Here is a 13,991-nt window from a genome sequence, read left to right as displayed (position 1 = left end):
GAAAGGATTAAAGAAAGAAATATTTTAAGTTTCTTCAGTTTGTTTCTTAAAACTTTTGGGTTTATTTTAGCATTTATTTTGGTTTTATTTTAGCATCATGATTTAAAAGTTATTCCAAGTACTTATATAGTGAATGAATAGTACTTCTATGGAATATAGAGAATTGTACTTTTTTATTAGCTACATCATATTCACATTCTTTAGTTCAAAGAATAGAATAAAAGAATTACTTATCTTCACAAAGTATTTAATCTGGGAGAAAGAATGAAAAATGAGACATAATAATGGAAGATGTTATTGTGTTTGTACATTGTATCTGCTATGCTTTGGTGGGGGCAAAAAGCACATGATGGGATCAAACACTTTGTTCTGTCACAGAATATACAAACCATAGGAAAAAAAACAGGACAAGGAGAGAATTAAGCAGAATGGAAGGCTATAAACAAGATAATAATAAAAGGAGAGGACTATTTAGGTAAGATACAATAGGGTGTTGAAGGTCAATAAGTGCTGATATAGAAATACTTATTTACTGTAGGAATACAGTGAGCATTTATTACATGCAAGGTAAATAATACATGCTTCCTATTGGCAAAGAGTTACTTAAAGCTGTTGGCTGCATAAAAACAAAAACAAAAACAAAAATTGGTTATAGCTAAAAGATACTTTAGGCCAAGTATGTTTTAGGTATTTTTTTCCTCACAAAAAATTGGGAAAATATTTTAATTAATTGTTATAGTTGAAGGGCTAGTCTCCACAGTATATGAAGCACCTTTAGGACTCTAAATAGAAGATCAACATGGGCAAATAATTTGAACAGTTCATATAACCTCACTCATAGTCAGAGAAAAACAAATTAATACCAGACTGATTTTTACTATCAGAGTGACTAAAATTCAAAAGTTTGATAACATACCTTTTTGGAGTGATTGTGGGAAAATGGGCATTTTCTGTATTTCTGGTGAAAATGTCAGTAGGTACGTTCAAAGACAGCATTTGGTTGGTATCTTAAAATCATGAAAAAATATATTATTTAACTCAGAAATTCAATTTCAAATGTTATTTTACAGATAGACAAGTGGATATAGAACATGACAGATGAACAAATGTGTTTTTCCAACATTCTGTTTTTTGTTTGTTTTTGAGATGGAATCTCACTCTGTCGCCCAGGCTGCAGTGCAGTGGCGCCATCTCGGCTCACTGAAATCTCTGCCTCCTGGGTTCAAGCGATTCTCCCGTCTCAGTCTCCAAAGTAGTTAGGATTACAGGTGCACACTGCAATGCCTGGCTAATATTTTGTATTTCCGTAGAGACGGGTTTTGCTGTGTTGCCTAGGCTGGTCTTGAACTCCTGAGCTCAGGTAATCTACCTGCCTCAGCCTCCCAAAGTACTGGGATTACAGGCATGAGTCACCACGCCTGGCCAGCATTTGTTTTTTTTTTTTTTTGAGACGGAGTTTCGCTCTTGTTACCCAGGCTGGAGTGCAATGGCGCGATCTCGGCTCACCGCAACCTCCGCCTCCTCGGTTCAGACAATTCTCCTGCCTCAGCCTCCTGAGTAGCTGGGATTACAGGCACGCACCACCATGCCCAGCTAATTTTTTGTATTTTTAGTAGAGACGGGGTTTCACCATGTTGACCAGGATGGTCTCGATCTCTTGACCTCGTGATCCACCCGCCTCGGCCTCTCAAAGTGCTGGGATTACAGGCGTGAGCCACCGCGCCCGGCCTCTGGTCAGCATTCTTAATACAGCAGCAAAAAGTTGGAGACAAGCTACATATCATTAGGGGACTAGTTAAATAAATTATGGCATATCCATACAGTGGAATTCTGTGCATCTGTGAAATAGAAGGCATTCACTCATTCAGTACTTATTGAGTGTATACTATGTGCCAGGTTCTGTTGTAAGCACTAGGAATAATGCCTATTGAATATTGTGTATTAAATAAAATTAAAACTCCTCAACCATTCATTCAGTGTTTTCCAAGATCTAACCGAAACCTAAACTTTTCTCTGTTAATTGCCCAGTATTCTCTCCAACAGTTCACTAACTTCAAGGGTTATTAGCACAGTCAGTCAGCGAATCTTAAAAACTGTCAAACATGTTCAAGCCACTGGATGTGAATACAGAAAAAAACTATGTACTATTACAGAAAGATCTCTAAGAATCTATGAAGTAAAAAAAAACCCCAAAAAACAGGTGCAATAAATGTATGCCTTATGCTACCATTCGTATGAGGAAAAAGCTTAGTTTGTGTTAACCTAAGGAAGTTCTGGAAGAATACCCAAGAGACTAAAATAATAATTACCAGGAGCTGAGGCAAAAAGTGAGACTAGGGACTAGAGTGGGAGGAAAACTCACTGTGTGTTTATCTACATTAATTTTTAAATAACATATTTAATTTTTTCATTAAAATAAATTGAAAAAAGTAAACTGAAGATTGGCTTGAAATTTATTAATTTCTTTGGTAAGCTGCAGTCACTGGAGAGGATTGGTGTGGCCTTTTCAGCCTTTTGCTATTAAATCCCGCAATGTCACTGTGTTTTTCTGTCTTCACATCCAATGCCTTGAACATATTTTGATAGTTTTTAAGATTCGCTGACTGACTGTGCTAATAACCCTTAAAGTTAGTGGACTGTCGAGAGAGCAGAGGGCAATTAACAGAGAAGGGTTTAGGTTTGAGTTAGATCTTGAAGAACATTGAAAGAATGGTTGAGGAGTTTTGATTTTATTCAACAGGCAATATAAATATGAGTTTCAGCCTTTTGTTTTCATCAGAAGTTTGTGTTTATTTTTAATTTCTTTGTCCAAAATCTTCTCTACATTTTAAGGAAAAAACTAAGTAACTGTTTTTGAAATTTGGATGATAATACAGGGTTGGATATTTTCCATCAGAAGTTCACTATTTAGCATCTAAAAAGTAGCAGACATAGACATTCAGTAATTTTTAAATAAAGAAGCCAAAGTCTATATTTAATTGCATTTGTCACAATACCCTGAAAATGAAAATTAAGCTTTGAAGAAAAGGCTAAATTCTTGACAATCATGATAATCAGCTTCTGATATTTTGTTTTGTCTTTTGCTATTTCAAGTTATATCTGTGAAAATGAGGCTATCCCTATGCCACCACACTGGGAGAATGTGAATACTCAAGTACCATATCAGGTAAGAGCAGAACTGACTGAATATACCATGAGAGAAACTGGAAAGGATTGCAATAAGGCTATGCAAACTTATTTTTCCAGCTTATTACTCTGCACAATCAAACACATGAATATAATGAAGTTGCCAATCTCTTTGGGAAAACAATGGATCGCAGCCGCATCAAAAGAATTCAGAGAATTCAAAACCTAGATTTGTGGGAGTTCTTTTGCAGGTGAGATGATTTCTAATCGGAACCTTCTCCTTACTGCTAAGTCTTTTATGGCTAAAATATAAATATTGAATTGTATTACTTTTCAGTGGTATAGACATGCTGTTTTTCTCTTGCTATCTTTTGACCTAGTCTCAGGGCCCTTATTCAGCATTCTCAGGGAGTGAAAGAGCCGCTCTCTAACTTTGCTTGTAGCATTGTAATGTGAGAAGCTCCCGCCTTTCAAGATTTAGAGCTGTGCATCTTGGCTGAAATCAGCATTACAGAGGAGTCTGGGAGCCGTTTAGCTTTGCTGACATGACTTACTTGGCTTAGCCTTGTATTAGAAGTCTGCGCGCAAACACTGTTTTGTTTCGTTTTGAACAATCATTCTTGCCAATAGCCTTTTGTCTGTTTTATTTTAAAGAAGACTTTAAAACGTAACTTCAAATATCCTGCTTAGCCTAAAGTTTATTTTTTAGTGTTAATCTCAATTCCCTACTAGATTTAAGTTGGAAATGACCCATTGGGTGACTCATTATTCACTTAACTGAAAATAAAGTCCATTAAAGAAAACTTAAGATATTAAAAGTATTATCCAAATTAGCCAGTTCTGCCATATTTTTATGACCTGTAAAAAATTAAAATAAGTGGTTCTCTGAAATATTTTTAGCATTTGTAGATGAGATTTGATTTCTAATATTTTTAAATACAAGCTGACTTTGAACTTTTGATTCAGAGAAATTGCAAATAAACACAAAGTATAGTCTAATATAATTAGCCTCATGTATCCATCATCCTGATTCAACATCTGTCAAGATTTACCACCATAAACTGTCTCCTTTTTTGTTATTGTTGCTAGAGTATTTTAAAGCAAACCTAGACCATAACTCATTTCATTTCTACATACTTAAGAATTAGGCTGACTTTTGTTTGGTAATGATGATACATGGAATTCTTTCATGCTTCTGAATGACTAGTTAATATGGCCTGTGTACATTCCAGGTTTATTCTCATCATAGTTTACGGTAAATAAGGGGCTTTCAGCCTGTGTTCTTTATTGTCTTGGGTCTGTTGACCAAACCAGCTTTTATTTCTGACAATAACTGAGTTTAACTGAGTTTAAAAGTTGAATTTAGTTCTTGTTTAGATGATTCTTTTATCTTTTAGATGATTCTGCCTCCTTTGACTTTATTCTCTCAGTGAATAAAGTACGTTTTCTAAAATAGTCTGATGAAAACTTAATTCATTATTCTTCATCAGCCCTTTGAAGTGGCGATCAAATTGGTTTCCCTCATTACTTGAGTCCTCAATTAAATCATAGTGGTAAAAATGTACCAGCGATTCCTCAGAATATTTTATACTAAGAATTTCACTGGAAAAAGTTTTACTCTGGTGATGCCCTTCATGGTTTTATGTAATGTCAGCCTATAGAAATCTGTGATGGTAAATGAACCTGTCACCTGCCATGACAGTACAAAATACTGAGTCTCATTATAAAGGCAGCCTGTCATTTTAACATCTTCCTGAATAACTAAAATAACTTGGTCTGTCTCACTGTCACATGACCCGACTTACCATATAGGTAGTCAGTCCCACCTGAGTCCATTTGGCATCAGTTTTCACATTGCCTAGGTCTCTCTGACTTCCCCCACTTTTTCTGACAAAAATGTCGTAGTACCTACTTTGTGACAAGCACTGTTCTGGGAACTTGGAATAATGGTTCAGAGAACCATAGCTTAGACAAGGACCCAGACTGTTGTAACACAGAAATGTAGGGGTCACCACAGGGCATCATAGGAGCACAAAGTGAGGGGATCCATCCACCTTTGCTGACTAAAGTAGAGGATGTAGAGTAGGGTGAGGAGAATGTGGGATCCCCGGACACCAGTTGGATAGGAGAAGGGCATCTCAGGCATCAGGAGCAGTAAAAGCCAAAGTCTGGATATAAGAGGTAGCACAGAAAACTGAAACAATTTCAGATTGAACAGGAATTAGGTAGAATGGTGAGAGAGGAGGCTGGAATAGTATCAAGAGGCAGAGCATGCAAGAGTTTTTAGTAGCACTACTGGGGTGGTTGTGTAACTGTCTTTAGTAGCCTTAGTTGAGTTGGATTGAACCAGAGTGGAAGTCAGAGAGTTAGCAGGGTCCAGACCGTGTGGGGCCTTAAAAGCTAAACTAAGAGGTTTGTGTTTTTTCCTGGAATAGTAGAAAGCCATTGCAGAACTTTAAGCAAGAGAATGATGGAACTGATTTGCATTTAAAAAAAATAATTAGGCTGTACCATGGAGAAGGTATTTAAAGCAGTGGTTCTCAACTGGGAGTGATTTTACCTGCTGGGGGACATTTGGTAATGATTGTTATGTGAGAGGGTGGGAGTGTTACTGGCATCTACTGGATAGAAGCCAGGGATGCTAAACATCTTACAGTGCACAACACAACAAAGAAGCCTTCCACAATGAAGAAATGTCTAGCACAAAATCTCAGTACTTTAAAGGGATCACAGTTTGAAGCAGAGAGACAAATTTAGGAAATTGTTTCAGTAATTAGACTGAGACACATTGGGTTGCCTGACCCAAAGTGATAACTGCTGTGTTGCAGACACAGTTTTGAGGTATTAAGACAGTTTTGAGGTATTAAGGTTGTAGAATGATAGTGCTTGGTGCCTCACGTACTGTATGCAATGGGGTGAATAAGGGAGATGAGAAGGGTAACTCCCAAGTTTTTGGCTAGTTTTACTTGACTAAGGGAATATCAGTAGGAACATCTGTAGGGATGATGGAAAGGGAGTAGTATTTGATATACAACAGTTGACATATGAGTTAGGAATTCAGAAGAGTGGTGTAGACTAGAGACAAAGGTTTTAGAGTTGTTAGAAAATGTGGGGTAATAGAAACTATAGGAATGAAGAAGATGACCAGAGAGCGTATGTACATTAAGAAAGAAGAGGGCCAAGGGCCAATTCTGGAAGGGATGAACAGAGGAAGAGAAAACCCAGTGAGGAAACTAACAGCCACAGGAAGTGGGAGAAAACCAATAGAAGGTAAAGCCACAGAAGCTGGAGGGAGAATGTGGTTTACATCAGTTGGTGCCATCTGTAGGATTACATACTGAAAAGATGTCAAATAGGATAAATTTGAAAAGCTCCTTTGCATTTTGCAATAAGAAGGTCATTGGTAACCTAGATGAAAGCAACGTTGGTAGACACCGTATTGTGTATACAGCAAATGTTGACAACTTTTTCAAGAAACTTGCCAGTGAGGAGGATGAGAGATGTGAGAAGACAGATAATGTGTGGTTATTGTTATGTTATATAATCATGGGAGAGAACCGAACATTGTAATTGGGAAGGATTTATGGAGAAGGAGAATTTAAAAGATCAGAAAAAGAGCGGAAGGGCAGTTGATGGATTCTAGCTCCTGAAGAAGTGCGATGAGATGAAATTCTGAGAACATATGTCAGAAAGGAGATACAGAAGGGTGGTCCAGTTATGTTTACGCATAAGCAGAGGTAGGGGATGAGCAGAGGAGTGAGGTCAATGAGTTCTTTCCTGAGGCCTTCCATTTCTTTTGTGAAAGAAGGAGGGAGGTTGCCTACAGAGAATAAAGTGTTAGGGAGGTGTTGCTAAGAGGGAAAGAAAAGAGGAAAGAAAAGATTCGAAATGGCCATTGTGGAAAGTGGGGAGAACGAGCTCTCTTGGGAACCGTAAGATTTCTGTCAGTATTGAGAGCTTAGCTAAAGTTGGAGTATGTGAAGTTATAGTGCAGACCATGGGGATGTTGTGTGATGTACTTCAGCAGTACAAATGTAAGGGCAGACAGTGGAGATGGTTGGATTGATCCACAGCTGGAAGTATAAGGCAGCAAGGAAATCAGAGCATCTTGTTAATAATGTGAATTTAGATCAGAGATTTTCAAGCCTAGTTGCAGGTCAGAATCACCGGTGGAACTTACTGGCAAGTGGAGATACCTGTCACCTGTCACAGATCTACTGCATCAGAACCTCTGGGTTCTTACATTTTTACCTTAAAAAATTCTGTAAGTGATTCTGTTGTTCAGCAGGATAAAAATCTGTTCTAAATCTAGGCAGCTTATTTTCAATCCAGAGCATGGAAGTATTCCTGCTCTAGTACAGAGCATGTGACTTACACACTTTAGCCAGCTTGGCACTGTAGTCCCCAAGAGGTGGAAATTTTGAGACACCGTTGAGAAGTGGGTGTGATGGTACTTTCAGTAAGTTCAGGAATGATTGTGGGTCTGGGCAAAGCTGGGCAGGGTTGTGAAGAACTTAGTGTAGTCCTGTGACTTTCCTTACAGATGTAACTAAAGTTCATGAGGCCCTGGAACTCATCTTTAGCATTTCTGGAACACCAAGGTCATAATCTGTGAATGTCCAGATTTTGCGGCTGCCTTAGTAGTGGTAGTAGTGGGCACTAGAAAAACTGCTGTGGGGATACAAAGCTTTAACCACTGTGCTCCTGCTCTGCCTTCACCTGGTTTATATGCACCATTTAATCTAGTAACTAAGCATTGCTTTCCATGCCTGCATATGCCCATACTTCGTGCCCTTTAACCCACAGTTTATTTATAGTATCTACGAGAAACTCCAGACAATTTTCAAACAGAGATTTACTCTAATTTGTGCTTGCAAAGTAGTGATAAGTGATTTTTTTTTCTTTGTTTTGAGACAGAGTCTCACTCTGTCATCCAGGCTGGAGTGTGGTGATGCGATCTTGGCTCACTGCAACCTCCACTTCCCGGGTTCAAGTGATTCTCCTGCCTCAGTCTCCTGAGTAACTAAGATTACAGGCATGTGCCACCACACCCAGCTAATTTTTGTGTTTTTTAGTAGAGTTGGAATTTCCCTTGAGTGGATTCTAGTCATTACAGGTCGTGAAGCACAATATTGACAAGTTTGACATTACAGAGCATGAAGCCTGGCATTGTGTATTAAACTAATGTTTCTTTGAGAAAACCAGGATGGATTGACTAATGCCAAACTAACTAATAGGATTACCATAGTGGTAGATGGTTAGGCCCCTTAGACAGTCTAGCTTGGTTTCTCACTTTATAGTGGTTGAGAAAGTTTCTTTTCATGAAGACAAGATGGAGAAATAGTGCTGGTTGATAGTTCAAAGAGAAAAACTAGTAGAAAAAGGCTTATACAAAGAGTAATTCGAATGGCATGCATGCTTTCTTCTTGGGTCTGTCAATATTTTTATCAGAAACTTGGATGAAAATGTAGAGGGCTTGCTTATCACACTTGTGAAAGATTCAAAACTACAAGGGTTAGCTTATTTGTTAAGTGAGTGAATCAGCAGTCAGAAAGACCTTGGAAGGTTGAAACTGGGTCAAAACAGGTATTGTCTTTTTTTTTTTTTTTTTCATTTTTATAAAGGGAACAGATGTACATTGTTTTAAAAAAGGACATAAAGTTATAAAAAAGGAAGTTGGTATAATTCTTAGTGATAAGTATGCTTTTTTAGCATAAACATTTGCTCAATGCACATCCTTCTAAAGTCATACTTAATGTCTGAAAAGACTGTCACAAATAGATCAAATCATATACATGTAAATTTTGGTACATACTGCCAAATGACTCTTGAGAAAGACTGTATGCATTTTCATTCTGTCACCATTTAAATGCAAGTATCCGTTCCCGCACATATTCATCAAGCTCCATGTTGTTTATAAAACTCCGTCTGAGATACGGCTATTTTACTGTTATTTAATTTTTACTTTTTAAATTACTATACTAACTAAAGCTTAACCGAAATAAATCTATTGCATTCAGTTTATAAATCAGTTGTACAAATACAGCAAGCTAAGAGAGGTCTGGTTTGAAAACATCCTGGGAGTATTAACTGACTACACACTTGGTTATGGAGGCAGTTTGTGGCCCAAGTTACCAAAATGCATTCAGTGGTGTTGGTAGAGTCAGTGCTGTCTGATGATATCTGAACTGTTTCTATTTTACACCAACATTTATAAATAAAAACTAGAAAGTATCCAGTAGATTCTTGTTAACTAAAGACTGTTGGGATAAAGAAAGACCTAGAAGCTATGCTGTGTCAGGAGTAGCTGAAGGAATGGTGTGCATTTAACCAAGGAAAGAAAGCCTAGCTAGGTGTTCACAGTTATTTTTGGATATTCGCAGAGTTGTTTTGTGTAAGAATTATCTGAATTGTTTGTGTTCAAAAGAGAATAAGTAAGACCAGCGGAAGGCAGATTTTGGTTTGGCATTGGGATGGAAGTACTTTCCAACAACTATAGCTAATTACCAATAGATTGTGCTGTTTTGCAAAGTGAGCACCTGATGCTGTGAGTACTTGACACTGGATGGATTGAAGCAGGCATTAAATAGGTATCAGATGTCAGGGGGAGGATATTCTTCTTAATTTTTAAAATATTATTTTAATGAAGTATTTCAAGAATGAAAATGCAGCAAATAGTTTACCGACTCCCATATATCTACCAATCAGATTTAACATTTTAATACCTGTCACATTTCCTTTCTCTTCACACAGATACAGGTGCAGTGTTTACTCCATTCTTGTCCTACTCCCCTTTTTTCCTCCTGAGATTGGTGTGATGCTTATTGTTTGTATTTTGTATTTTTTACTATCTGTGTATGTATACCTACGCAATACAGTATTATTTTGAGTTCCCTGTCTCTTTTTGCAAAATTCGTTTTACATTCAATATTATTTTTCAAGATTTACTGTGTTAATGCACATAGATCTACTTAATTACTTTAAACTTTTATATATAAATACATGACTATATATTTATTTCTCTGTGAAATAATTTTAGACTGTTTTCAGTTACAATCAGTCCTACATTAAATATGCTTTTATGTGTTAGGATAGATTTGTCCTTGGGAAGAGGATTAAACTGGATGGCTTAATGTCCCTCCTAACCCTATGGTACAAAATTTAGCCAGTTCAACCAACATTTTCTAGTTTCTGAGGATAAAAAGCATATGACATGGTCCCTGCTCAAGGAATTCACTGTCTAAAGTCTCTGCAAACTTTGTATTTCTTGTTTGTTGTCTTGTTTTTAGGCATCTGTAAAGCTTACGTGGTTTAGACGATCAATTACCTTTACGATGCTGGGGGCATAGCGTGGGATAACTATAGTTTTTGGCATAATTTTCAACCTTAAGTTTCAGTGTTAACTAATAATTTTTGATGAGATGATTTATGTGTCCAAGAACATTTGAAATTATTTCTTTTCCATACTTGCTTTGTCCATTTGTGATTTATATTATTTTCTGTCTCCCCATTTCTATTGAACCTTGCTTATTAAGATTAATACATACTACTTATGATATATTTCTATGTGCCTTCGTGTCTGTGTGTATTGTGTTTTTAGGAAAAAAGCTCAGCTCAAGAAAAAAAGAGGTGTGCCTCAGATTAATGAACAAATGCTCTTTCATGGTACCAGCAGTGAATTTGTGGAAGCAATCTGTATTCATAACTTCGATTGGAGAATAAATGGTATACATGGTGCTGTCTTTGGAAAAGGTAACTATCAGAATTCCAGGTCCAATTTGAGTCCTAGGAGAGAGTTTCCTCTCTCTAGTTTTTTTTTTTATAATTTAGGAGTTTGGCAGTCATTAAGTTAAAAGTTACTGTGCTAGGTTCCAGGCATACCCTAAGAATTTCTGAGTCACAGGAAAGTCACTTCTTACATCTACATTCACAAGATGGAAGTAACGCTCTTACCGTCTCTGCCAGGTTTAATAGTTCCCCCAGTCCCAGTCGTCCAAAAAGGGCATCATGTCCATATTAGCTGGTTTTTTTGCATTATGTTTAATTTTTGTGTGTAAGTTCTTTCCATATATTAGCCTATACACTAAACTGCTTTATGGCAAATATACAGAGAATGATAAAACAAATTGATTATAATTACGTTATGCACCAGAATAGGTAGTAGTGTTTTTGTTTTTAAGGAAATGATAGGTAAGAATATTATTGAGCAATAAGGAATAGTGGGGGAAAACTGTATGTTATTTACAACGTTGTGAAGATCCAACCTTCTCCATTTTTGCCTGCTACTCAAGCAAATTAAGGAGAGAGGTGAAGGGAAAAGGTACGGAACGGACATTTATTTTTCTGGCCCTTCCTTTGTACCTTACCTCCAGCAAGAGAACTACCCCATTTAGGATCAGTATATGCTGCATTTTGAAAATGTAAATTAATTTTAGAAATAACTACTAAAAAGACCATTCCACTTAATTATAAGGAGGTCAGAAGGTGTTACATAACTCCCATCAATGTTAGGTAAATAAAAATTCATTTCCAAAACTTTTTAGAGTATGTATGCCCTTAATGGTGTCAGTTGATCTCTTGTGTTTACTATTTCAGAAGAGTTGGCTGCTTTATCAAATTTTCATGTGTAGGCAATGAGCCAGTAAAATCGTTTTTTTGGAATGCTCATATATGAATAGCATTATATTCTCTCAGAAATCTTTTCATGGTTATGGGATTCTGTTGTTTCCAGAAATATTACTGAATGTTATCCCATATCATAGACATATGGTTTCTTGGGGTTTAAAAGAATCTCTGTAGGCCATCAGTTTCCATTGTGCTCTCTAGAGCTTTGCTGATGCTGACAAGGGAGCAGGGTGAGGAAGTGGTGGAAGGAAATAGAAATGGGAGGGAGGGCCAAGCAATAAAACTCAGGGCGGGTGTGGTGGCTCACACCTGTAATCCCATCACTTTGGAAGGCTGAGGCAGGCAGATCACCTGAGGTCAGGAGTTCAAGATCAGCCTGGCCAATGTGGTGAAACCCCATCTCTACTGAATAAATATAAAAATTAGACGTGGTGGTATGCACCTGTAATCCCAGCTACTCAGGAGGCTGAGGCAGGAGAATCACATGAACCCGGGTGGCAGAGGTTGCAGTGAGCCGAGATCGTGCCACTGCACTCCAGCCTAGGCGACAGAGCAAGACTCGACAAAAAAAAAAAAAAAAAAAAAAAATTGGCCAGGTACGTGCCTGTAGTCCCACCCCCTAAAAAAAGGCCTGTCACAGTAGTTCATGCCTGTAATCTCAGCACTTCGGGAGGCTGAGGCAGGAGAATTGTTTGAAACGGAAAATGGAAGTTGCAGTGAGCTGGGATCGCGCCACTGCATTCCAGCCTGGAGATAGAGCCAGACTTCATCTCAAAACAACAACAACAAAAAACAACTCAGGTTCAGCCACACTTTTAGTATCTGTTTTATTAATTGGATTCTTTGTAAGATTTATTTGAAAAACAGAAGTCTGGTAGCTATATTTTGGTGGATGGGGGCAGGGGATGGTGTGGTGGTGAGGACTTTTCTGTACCAACAAATCTATTTCTATGGCAGTCTACACCACAGATGGATTTCTCTTCTTTTCTTAAAGATCTGCAGATGAGGAAATTCCACATCTATTTTTATTCTACAATTCCATGCATCTATTCCCCTGACAAAATGTTTTTGCTTGTTTTTAACATATTCTTAGGAGTAATCTTGGCTTTTCTTGATCCTCTTTGTTTAAGGAACGTATTTTGCTAGAGATGCTGCTTATTCCAGTCGTTTCTGCAAGGATGACATAAAGCATGGAAACACATTCCAAATTCATGGTGTCAGCTTGCAACAGCGGCATCTGTTTAGAACATACAAATCTATGTTTCTTGCTCGAGTGCTAATTGGAGATTACATAAATGGAGACTCCAAATACATGCGACCTCCTTCCAAAGATGGGAGCTATGTGAATTTATATGACAGCTGTGTGGATGATACCTGGAACCCAAAGATCTTTGTGGTTTTTGATGCCAACCAAATCTATCCTGAGTACTTGATAGACTTTCATTGATTTCACTTCCAAATCTCAGTGGTCAAGAAGGCTTTATTCCTTTTTGCAGGAAGATTTGCTCTCCAGTCATCTAGCCAGTAAATGTTAATTATCTGATATGAAACAGATATGAAAAAAATGTGGCCTCCATATAAAAAGACAATACTGACTTTAAGGTTGGTTTTTGCCTGTTTCTTATAGTCTTGTTTGTTCAAAATTGATATCATTGTCGTTTTAACGCATAGGGGTGAAAGATACCATTCAAAATGGAATCAGGTGAGTCTCAACTAATGTGGTAATTCAGATCTTTAAAGTTTACACGTGTGTTATAAATGACTAGTTTAAATAGACTTATTCGTATAAGTATTGAAAAAATAGAAATTCAGACGTAAAGATGTCCATTTAGAGGAATTGATTCTTTGTAAATTGAATTCAGGTAGTAGTATCATCCACCAATTCATATGTTGCTTTGTTGGTCTTCTGAAGCGGGGATTTAAAACTCTGAAACAGTCTGAGTACCTTGAGAGAAATCAGAAACGACAATTATTTGCAGTGCTGTCAAACAAGTCAGAAGGAGGAAATCAAGGTAGAGTGTCCTGCTTTCCAGTTGCCTTAGGATAGCAGGCGGCAGCCTCAGACTTGCTCCTGCCATTCTCCTCTGTCTCCTACATCTGAATTGATAGTTGCTGCAAAATATTATTAGCCTGCACTTCATCCACCTGGGCTCTTGGATTCTTGCACCACCACTTGCTGCACAAGGTATTTATTGTATCTTCAAAGTGAAACTTTAAATTATTATTCAAACATTTATTTT

At 37.5% G+C, this 13,991-nt stretch overlaps 1 protein-coding gene across 8 annotated transcripts in view; it reads left to right on the top strand.

The window, feature by feature from the left end:
* PARP11 (poly(ADP-ribose) polymerase family member 11) overlaps positions 1 to 13,991 on the top strand; it is a 73,789-nt gene that overhangs the window by 32,826 nt on the left and 26,972 nt on the right. For 7 of the 8 annotated variants that reach the window (XM_003942189.3, XM_074403406.1, XM_074403409.1 and 4 more), the window contains 4 exons: positions 3,094 to 3,166; positions 3,247 to 3,377; positions 10,727 to 10,878; positions 12,882 to 13,991. The exon at positions 12,882 to 13,991 is cut by the window's right edge and continues 26,972 nt beyond it. In XM_003942189.3, coding sequence (XP_003942238.1) covers positions 3,094 to 3,166; positions 3,247 to 3,377; positions 10,727 to 10,878; positions 12,882 to 13,198 — 673 coding nt within the window. In that variant the 3' untranslated portion in view covers positions 13,199 to 13,991. The remainder of the gene's footprint in view (positions 1 to 3,093; positions 3,167 to 3,246; positions 3,378 to 10,726; positions 10,879 to 12,881) is intronic. The other variant, XM_074403411.1, reaches the window with a different exon arrangement.

This window comes from Saimiri boliviensis, chromosome 7 (genome assembly GCF_048565385.1).
Source record: "Saimiri boliviensis isolate mSaiBol1 chromosome 7, mSaiBol1.pri, whole genome shotgun sequence".
Taxonomy (NCBI): domain Eukaryota; kingdom Metazoa; phylum Chordata; class Mammalia; order Primates; family Cebidae; genus Saimiri; species Saimiri boliviensis.
Note: the sequence above shows the minus strand (reverse complement) of the source record. Positions and strands in the feature narration are given on the sequence as shown.